This window comes from Camellia sinensis, chromosome 4 (genome assembly GCF_055761805.1).
Source record: "Camellia sinensis isolate YWXY chromosome 4, ASM5576180v1, whole genome shotgun sequence".
Classification (NCBI taxonomy): domain Eukaryota; kingdom Viridiplantae; phylum Streptophyta; class Magnoliopsida; order Ericales; family Theaceae; genus Camellia; species Camellia sinensis.
In genome coordinates this window covers 212,656,539-212,667,111 of record NC_138964.1, presented here as the reverse complement: position 1 = coordinate 212,667,111, position 10,573 = coordinate 212,656,539, and the positions used below count along the sequence as shown (strand labels likewise).

The 10,573-nt window shown below is 39.2% G+C and overlaps 1 protein-coding gene across 2 annotated transcripts; it reads left to right on the top strand.

Moving 5' to 3' along the window:
* Positions 1–4,200: 4,200 nt before the first annotated feature.
* LOC114298419 (EID1-like F-box protein 2) lies at positions 4,201–10,118 on the top strand. Of its 2 annotated transcripts, none has more exons than XM_082867466.1 (3): positions 4,201–4,339; positions 4,424–4,459; positions 9,176–10,118. In XM_082867466.1, exon 3 carries the CDS (start codon positions 9,185–9,187, stop codon positions 9,926–9,928), a length of 744 nt encoding a protein of 247 aa, XP_082723592.1. In that variant the 5' UTR covers positions 4,201–4,339; positions 4,424–4,459; positions 9,176–9,184; the 3' UTR covers positions 9,929–10,118. The 2 variants fall into 2 exon arrangements, with proteins under 2 accessions (XP_082723592.1, XP_082723593.1); XM_082867467.1 differs by having other exon boundaries at positions 4,202–4,347.
* Positions 10,119–10,573: the final 455 nt, after the last annotated feature.

Sequence of the window (10,573 nt, the reverse complement as noted above, 5' to 3'; positions counted from 1 at the left end):
ATGGGGAAATTACACAAATAACCCATGGCTTTGTCTAATCACAAATTAAACTTTTAATTTTTAATTTTTCTCAACTAAAACCCTGCACTTTATAAACTATATATATGTCGACACTCTGTCCATTTCTGTCTAGGTGTCTAACAGAGCAAAAAATGCATAGGACACATGGCACGCCTCCCCTATTCCCTGGCATAATTTTTATTCAAATATATATATGATGTGATACCATTTACAACAGAGGAAGCAAACTAAAGGCCAAAAGCATACCACTTAATTAAAAACAAACTACTAGTTATTAATTCAATTTGGAAATATTAAAAAGAAGATATGGACCGATAATAATAATCAATTCACCAAACTAATTTAGTCGTCCATCGATTATTCCGATATCAAGATGCACGGATGCTGTGATATCCTCTATAAAACATCTTTTTTACTTTTAACAAAAATCTCACCAAATGCAAAATCAAATCTTTTTCACGGACTTGCATAACAATCAATTATAGTGATAGAATACATAGACAGTAGAGAGTAGATTCTGTGATCGGTCGTTGGGGGTGAAGAAGAGGGTTGAGGACTTGGTGAAGAGGCTGACATTGCAGGAGAAAATTGGGTCCTTGAGGGACATTGGAGGGAGTGTGAGTAGGCTTGGAATTCCAGAGTACAAGTGGTGGTCTGAGGGTTTACATGGTGTAGCACCAGGCTGGCATGGTGGGACAAGGTTCTCTGAATTAGTCCCTGGAGCTACTAGCTTTCCTCAGGTTATTCTCACTGCGGCTTCTTTCAATATCACTCTCTTTGAAGCCATTGGAAAGGTATATATATATATATATATATATATGTCTCCATTTATATAATAATGTTCTTTAGATTATATTTCTAGGAATACAGAAACTGATCATAGAAATGTGAGGTGAATTCTATCTTTTGGCGAGAAGGAACAGCCTAAAAAATGACACGACACGACAAGAATACAAAAAAAAAAACAAACACGTTGAAGGTTTGATTATCTGAAATGACACGACACAAATACGACTATCACGACACAATTTTCACCACTCGCTGTGAGGTTGGCTTTACATATTCGAAGACAAGACACCAGTCTTATTGCAAAGGATCAGAGGCTATGAAGACGTATCGGAAAAAAATGAGGAGGCTCAAGAAAGTGCAGTCATCAAACAAATATCCAGTTGCCCTAAAATGCATGCCCTCTGGCACCTCATGCAGTCAAAGAACAGTTATAGAATTGGGCTAAGTGAGAACTAGTAAGGGTTAAAGAGAACCAGATACATGAGGAGCTAAATCATTCTTGAGATTTTACCCATTTTTCAAAATACTTTAAAAGAAGAGAAATTTCCAAGCACAAGCTTATAAACAGTGTAGTCAAAATACATAGCATACAAGGTTTACATGACTATGAACTTCCTATACAAATCATGTTTTTCCCATTCTGCATCCTCAAGAATGGCAACAACACCTGGTTTGAAGGTATAAACATCTCAATGAACAAATAAATACCTATGATAAATTTCTCACAGCATACAACAATGCAAGAGAAATCACCCCCTCCAATACTTCCTCGAGAAAATGTAGTTCGGGCAAAAAAAAAAAAGGTTATGAATTGGTTTCATCCTCAAAACGGAGGGAGACAAATCTACCTTAGTATCAAATAATATATTCAAATTTTAGTATAAAACAGAATAAGATCTATACCAGTGCAATTGAAGATTGATGTTAAAACTTGTACCTCAGAAAAAGATGACCTGTTAAAGCCAATATTTCAATCAGATGTATATTCGTTCGCTACACCTTGCTTGTCATTTGTTTGGTCAAAGATTCACTAAACCCGTATAGCATTTGTGCTTGTGTATCCACTTAGCAAGTCACCGAGGGCTTGTATTAATGATTTGGGTTCAAAAACTACACCCACATTTGGATCACGCACAGAATCAACAGTGATCTGCAAGATTTAAATCAGAACACCTGGGATAGTTGTGCACAAGTAGAGAGAGTTTCATCATTCCGCAAAGTAAATGAAGATTTTAATTTTAAAATCATAATCTTGCTAAAATTAGGCAGCTACCACAAATTATTGAATAAAAAGGACCTGGGTAAAGATCGTTCATGAACTTCGTCATTCACCAATGGTTTAGATTCCAAAGGGAACTTTGTCATTCACCGTCCTCCAAACCACCGTCCTCCGCCACAGATCCGCCGCCCTCCAAATCCTACATCCCACCAATCAAAAGCACAGGTCAAAAAAAACAAGGATTCAAGCTTTATGAGAGAAGGAACAGCCTCAAAAATGGCCTCACTCACAGTCGCTCACAGTCGGTCGTAGGTCGTCGTTCACAGTCGCTCACCGTCGAAGGCCGTCACTCACCGTCGTCGGTCACCGTCGTCGGTCACATGAGATGGAATTTAGGAATTTAGGAGATGAAATTTAGGAATTTAGGAGATGGAATTGAGGGATTTCGATTTTAGGGATTTTGGAGATATGAGGAATTTAGGAATTGGACCGCGAAATGGGATAGAGCAGCGGGAACCAAATTTTATTTATTTGCGACGGTATATTTTAACCGTCGCAAATAAGCGTAATTAATATATGAAACGACGTCGTTTTACCAGAGTTTTTTTGCGATGGTCTTCTGCCGTCGCAAATGGTCCCCCTTTTGCGACAGTAAAATTTAACCGTCGCTAATAAGACGTTTTTTGCGACGGTATACCGTGCGTCGCCAATATTTCTGCAAATTTCTTTTTTCAACCTTTAGCGACGGAATACTCATCGTCACAAAAGTCCATGTTTCTCGACGGTAGATACACGCCGTCGCAAAGTCGTCTTTTGGCGACGGAAAATATATATCGTCGCAAAAAATTCTTTTTTTGGAGACGGTAACTATTTCCCGTCGCAAAAAAGGGTTTTTTGCGATGGTAATCACCCCGTCGCAAAAACCTCCGTGTTATTAGCCAGGTTTTCTTGTAGTGAATCTATGATAACATTTAATTTCCTATATATGGTTTTACTATTATTTATGATATTAACAATTAATATTGAGAGTAAATGTGTCAACAAACTTCTCACAGGACTTATGGGAACATAAGTTTTTTAGTAAGACCATATGTAGCATAAGTCTCCCTAATAGGACTTATAAATAATTTTCCCTTTCTTGGATACTAAAATATAATATTATACTTTATTTGTCTTTATGTTTTATTCTATTCATATTATTTAGATTTCTCTAATCTTACTAAAAAGAGATTAGTATAATTATTTTTTAAATTTCAAGAGAAGTTAACACAATTTATCCTAAAAAAAAACTTCAGGCTAGTTTGGTTGTGTTTTAATTTTTTTTTATTTTTTAATAAAACAGAAAACTGCATAAAACAAATTTAAAAAAAAAAATTAAAAATCAAAGAATAACAATTCAATGTTGCCCGATGACGTGATGGTTCTCTTTGCACCGACGATAACCACTTGATTGGATGACAAAACAAGCAAAATGGGTCTCACTGCCCACCGAACGCCACGTCATTCCAAAATCCAAGTGCCATAAACTAACTGGTCAGTCCTCTACATGCGTAACGGCCAACTAACTCAACACTTTCTGCAAAATATTGTTTGGGATGTTCTAAATAAGTACACTTTTGACTTTTTATAAAATATGAGTTGGGTTTGAAGTGATGGAGTAGAGAGGTGATATGATTTAAATAAAATGATGTGACTTAAATATGATAGTAATTTTTGACTTTTTGATTTTTTTAGAACATTCCAAACAAGGCCTTAGTATGTTTAATTTCAGTTTTTTAAATTTAATTTTTTGAAAACTGAATTTTTTATTTTTCATATTTCTTTTTATATTTAGTAAATATTTTTAATATTTTTTTATTTTTTTAGATACACTTTATGATGTATTCAAAAAGTAAAATATTTATAAAAAAATATTTTAAAAAATTAATAAATATATAAAAATATGAAAAATATATCAAATTTATATTTTTATTTTCTATTTTTAATATTTAATGAATTTTTTAAATATTTTTTTTCACAAAAATTATATTTTTTAAGTATATTTATATTAAGTGTGTTTAAAAATTTTAAAAATTATTTAAAATATTAAAAAATTTCAATAAAAAAAAAAACTACACAAAGTAAGAAAATAAATTTTTTTAAACTTTTTTTTTTTTTTCAGAAAATTCAAATCAAACAAGGTGATTAACAAACTCTCTTCACTTCTTCACCATCTTCAACTCTCATTCTGCAAAATTCGCTACACAGTATTTTGTTGTATGTACGAAAATACCCCTATGGAACAGTGAAATTTACGACCATCTCTTGCAGGTATTTCGGTAATTTTCTCACTTTCTTGCCTTGTAATTTTGCCGCTCCAAAACCCTAATCTGCTGTCTGTGTTTGTTGAAGCAGGAGGCTTGTTTGGCTGAGTGAACTTCTTGAGCTGATGTGAGAATTAGGGCTTGGATTTGAAGTTAATTACGATATATGCCACCTTGAGAACTTGAAATCAAGCTGCGATGAATAGTTTTGATTTGATTTAGAGTTTGTGCGAATCTGATTGTGTGAAAGTGTATTTTTTTGTGGATTTTGGTTCTGATTAAGGTTTTGTGAACTGCTGATTATTTATGGGACTCAATGCTTGGATAATAAAAAATTGGTGTTCTTTGAAAGCTATATAGAGTAATGTTTTGATTTTCGCAAGTTTAATTAAAATTTGTGGAAACACTTTAAATTTGAAGTAAAGGGTTTTGTGGATCTTGAATTGTGGAGGTTACTGGCATGCATGAGAGGGAATTATATATATATATATATATATATATGTGTAAATGTATTGTCTCTTCCAAGAGCATCTCCAATCCTTACTCTCTTTTTTTCATCAAATTTGAGTGAAAGTTTGGTTGAAAGCTTAATCTGATAGGACACCAATCCCTTCTTTTCTTTCTTTCTTTTTTTTCTTTTCCCCTGTTAATGTACACTAAACCTAACCCACTAACCTAACCCACTACACCCACTCAACTCCACTAAACCTAACCCACTCTACCTACCACCTCCACTTCACCCCCTACCAGCACCACCACAATCTGCTACCTTCTCTTCTATATATAGGAGTTGTAATCAATATACACACATCAATCTTGTAATATATACACAACATCAATAATACATTTTAATCTTAACATGGTATCAGAGCTAGGTTAACAACCTAGTCATTCTGCTTCACCGGCGGGCGGCAGCCTCGCCTTGGCCGCCCGCCGGACCTCTCTTTACCACTGTAGTTGGATCTGCAATCTCCTCCGGAGGAATAGGCCGGGCTCCATCCACCTGTTTAGTATCTCTCTTACTTCCACAGATTAATTATTGCAGTGCGCACACACTCGCTCACCACAAAAGATGGACACGAAGTTCGCCGGAAAGTCCATCGCCGCCGTACACTCCGGCCTCACCGACATCGATCAGATGGCGGACACCACCGCCGAGCCCAGTCAGCGACCTTCCTCCGGTTCCCCGACGACATTCTCCTTGACGACGACGACTTCAACCTCGCCTCCCTCGACTTCCCTTCTCTCTCCTCCGACACCGAGACCACCACCGAGACCTCCTTCTATGACTCCTCCGCCGTCGACTCAGCGACGAAGAGCGCCTTAGCCATCGCCCCTGGCGACACCGTCATCTTCCTCCACACCCCGATCTGAGGAAGCGCTCGATGGTCGTTCTGAATCTTCGATTGACTCTCTATCCCTCTCTCGTTCTGCTTCGATGAAGCTTCGAGCTGTGATGACGAGTTACTGAGTTGCAAATGAGTAGGCCAAAGCCTCGATGAATCCGCCGAGGTCAGATCCGCCGCATCACCGCCACAGAGCTTGTCTGGAAACACTTCGAGAAACCGCCGTAGGTGTTGATCGTGTTGAGCTCCGTCGGAGACTCCTCACCGGCCTTCTCCGCCGCCACCTTTGCCTCCATCTCCATCTAAACCTTGGAGTTCTGCATCCACGGCTCCAAATCTTTCAACACTGTCTCCGATCGTCTACAGGGGCAAACAGGTGGCTTCGGACATGTCCTACGTGACGAAGCGCCTCCTGAAGAGCACCGGAACCACCTTCCTCATTCTCATCGTTCCTCTCATCATCGAGATGGACTGCGAGCAACAGCTCAACGAGCTCGAGATGCAACAAGCCAAGTTTGGAGAGAGGCAGCACCATTGTGATACAACAAGCCGCCAACCTTGTCTCCACTGTCTTCTTATTATTATAATATACTACCCACAGTATTATCCTCCACTCATCATTTATATATCTTTTATTATTATAATATATTACCCACTCATCATTTATATATCTTTTATTATCATTTATATATTTACTGATTCATCAATATATATATATATAATAATTTTTCAACAAATCTTTATTTTATTTTATTTTTATTCCAATACACACACAAAAAAAAAAAAAAAAATATCCATTCACAACCAACTCGTTTTCATTCCACAAACTTGTCATTTCTTCATGCCGGGCTCAACCCCAATCACCATTTTACACCAAACAACAACAAAAAAAAAAAAAACAAAAAAACAAAAAAACAAACAAACAAACAAACAAACCCACAACCACCACATCCACAGGCGGGATTTTCCCTTCTCTACTCTGCCGCCGGTCTTTTCTTCTTGCCTCTGTCCTGGGCGGCCCTTGCCGGTGTTGTCTCCGTGTTTCCCACTCCACTGGGCCCGATCACTACTCCCTGCTCCTCCACTGCAGCATATGGCGGCCCTCCAAATCGGAACATCACGGTGGCCTTCCGCTTCAGCTCCTTGTTTTCTGCCCTTAGCACGCTCATCTCTGCTCGCGCATCCTTATACATGCGTTGGAGCAGAGCCAACTGGGAGTTTAATTGCTGCACCTCATTTGTCCTACTCTGCAGCCGGTGCGACAAGTTTGTGACCGCCGTCATGGACTCCACACATGCCTTCAAAGTATACTGATTCGCCTCCACATCCGTTTGCACTGCCATTTTTTGCTCCACCGACTGCATCGGAAAGTTCAGCGGAGCAAACCCAGCGGTGTTTGGTTGAGGTTCACGGGACACCGCACCAGTTCTCTCTCCTGTGGACTCGTTGAGATCGGGAAAGAGAGTGAGCAGCCCACGGGACGACGAAGCCATTTTCTGGGCAACAGCAACAGAGTGTTACAGCCTATCTCTCTCAGCAAAACGACCTCTCTTTCTCAGCAAAATGAAGAAGTTTTCAGAGGTTTCTCTCAGTTTTTCTGTCTCCGTTTCTGCCTCCTCCGCTTCGGTTTATAACGACCATGACACAGAGACAGCCACGCGCATCGCGCGCCTTTTGACACCGACAACCTGGCACGCCTTTTCATGGCACACCTTTTCATGACTCGGGCACGTCTTTTGATGACACGCCTTTTGATGACACACCTTTTTGAGGCACGACTTTTGAGAGTTTGATGTATATATCCATGTATCTCTTTTGGGCAGCTTTCTCAATCCCTTTGTTTCAACCTCAAATAGGTTTCTCTCTTCCAACCTATTTGAGTTTGAGGGGGGGTTATACACAGTATCATGTATAAGTCACTCATGGCGCACTCCCTAAGTCGCCCCCTTGGTACATCATCACAACCTGCTACATCGGTCCGACATGACCCCATAAACTGTCTTCTCCAACGGTCCGACATGACCCCGTAAACTGTCTGCTACAACGGTCCGACATGACCCCGTAAACTGTCTGCTACAACGGTCCGACATGACCCCATAAACTGTCTTCTACAACGGTCTGACACGACCACACAGTGTCTGCTACAACGGTCCGACATGACCCCGTAAACTGTCCTGCTACATCGGTCCGACATGACCCCATAAACTGTCTTCTACAACGGTCTGACACGACCACACAGTGTCTGCTACAACGGTCCGACATGACCCCGTAAACTGTCCTGCTACATCGGTCCGACATGACCCCATAAACTGTCTTCTACAACGGTCTGACACGACCACACAGTGTCTGCTACAACGGTCCGACATGACCCCGTAAACTGTCTGCTACAACGGTCCGACATGACCCCGTAAACTGTCTGCTACATCGGTCTGACACGACCATACCGTGTCTCCTATCCTGTTTTATTTTATTTATCAGTTTATTTTTCTGTTTTGTAACTCTCTCCAAACTCAAGTTGGTTTGTGTCTAACCTCCTTGAGTTTGAGGGGGGCTGTTAATGTACACTAAACCTAACCCACTAACCTAACCCACTACACCCACTCAACTCCACTAAACCTAACCCACTCTACCTACCACCTCCACTTCACCCCCTACCAGCACCACCACAATCTGCTACCTTCTCTTCTATATATAGGAGTTGTAATCAATATACACACATCAATCTTGTAATATATACACAACATCAATAATACATTTTAATCTTAACATCCCCCCATCAAATCTTTTTGGAAAATTCCCAACTTATCCTAAAAATATGTCGTAACCATTTTTTATTTATTTATATATATATATATATATATCTTTAATCCTTACTCTTTTTAAATTTCATCAAACTTGAGTGAAAATATAACTGTTGGGAATTTGGTGCATCTTTGATTTGGTGAAAAAATTGCCTCTCCCTTGATTTGATACAGATTGGAGCCACTTTTAGCCATTTTTTTCATGAAATTTGAATTTGATGAAAGAACCGATGGAGGGTTGGAGATGCTCTAAGGTGTGTGTATATATACATAAAAGATTGTGTTATATTTTATGATATGAAGTTATGATGCTTGACTTTGGTGGTTCATATTGATAGTCTTCCACAATTCCACTGCTTTGGATGAGGTGCTCATGTAAGCTGGTAAAACTACTTGATTGAGTTAGTCCAATGAAAATAATGGAAAAATTGTTCTGTTGATGTATGTTGAGGTTTTGGTGTTTTAAGCATCAAGAGTAAGGTCAGCCGAGCCTGTTGTCATGGCTTCTGAATGTTGATTGCATATTTCAATTGTAAAATCATCTTTTTTTTTTATCCTAGTTTTTAGCATTCACAGTGCGTGTAGTTAGAAATTTGGGTATGTAATGTTTGTGCAGTTAATATGTTCACTGACTTGTGACCTTTGTCTGATCATGCAACAAAGGAATTTATTATGAACTCGTCTGATATTTTCTAGGTGGAGACAATGATTGTAGCGAAGCAATATCGTTGCATACACTCAACAAGCTGTTCATGCTCGAAAGGGCATCTAAATGAGAATGTGATCTTCCTAATTTTTCAGCACTTGAACTGGAATCCTAACTTGATAGCCGCCTTTTCTTGTGCTTGCAAATGGTTTGATGATGTTGCTAAAAGAGTACTCTGGAAGGAGTTTTGCCAGGCGAGAGCTCCAAAGATGATGCTTGATCTGCAATCTAATGGGAGTCACAGTGTTGATGGGAACTGGAGGGCACTTGGGAAGCTGCTTATTTACTGTTCTGGAAGTACGAAGGGTGGCTTGTTCAATACTATTCATATTCCTGGCCACTTTGTTCATAGGACACGGTTCTCTAGGACTTCAGGGAAGAGCTTTCTTTTACCGCAATGCAGAACAGATGTTCTGTATGTGTGTGACCCTTGTGAACATCTTGACCAAGGGGAAGAGGGAGATGTGGGATTTTTCCGGGGAGTTTTCAGGTCATTTGCAACGTCAAAGGTTCGGAAGAAGCTGATCAAAAGAGGGGCCCAGTTTCATCCAACTGAGGTGTGTCCCTATTGTAAGGCAAAGCTTTGGAACATGCTGCAAGCGAAAATGATACCACAGAGTGCTAGCTGCAGGTTAGGTGCTTACGAAGATTGCATTGAGTATTACGTTTGCCTTAATGGGCATGTGCTCGGGATTTGTACTCTTTTGCCCTTGTCTGATTCAGAAGAGGTATCTGAGGAGTAATACTTGGAACTGAATCCAGGAACATCTAACACAAAGATTTTCTTTCATTTCTTGTTCTTATTCTCTTATTTATTTATTTTATGTGTTTTTTAACTATCAATAAGGTTAATAGACTAGACTTGACAACATTTTGAAAATGAGAGATGTACTGCTGAAGGTTGCAAATGACTTCTATTGATTGAAGGATTTATCTAGTAGCTATAAACAATATCTTTCATAAATGAAAATGCATTTTAAAGGTTCCTTTTTGTTTGTATCATACAACCCCCTCTCCATGAGAGTGGATCTTCCTGTTTGCTGTCGTGGGTTACTACTGAAGTGGCTCTGCTTTATCTTTTTAATTGGTAAGTTACATTGTTCTCTTATTCAGTGTAAGTATTCCGAATACGAGGTCCCGTTACTGTTTTACCTACCCAACCAACCTCTTCCTTTTTTCCCCCTCAAAAAAGTGATGTCTGACTGTTAAATTTGGCCTATGAGATTTTTCAGCTAGTCTTATTGTAAATGAGCCAAGCTCAGTGTACTGACCTGTCACCTGTCAAAATATCAGGGAGTGTTATTGTAAACGAGCCGAGCTGAGAGAACTGAACCTGTCACCTGTCAAATTATCATTGACTTGAAGCTTGGCTTAACACCACATTTACA

Excerpts from the sequence above, each read along its gene's own strand:
- LOC114298419 (XM_082867466.1), top strand. The coding sequence starts at position 9,185 with ATGATTGTAGCGAAGCAATATCGTTGCATACACTCAACAAGCTGTTCA.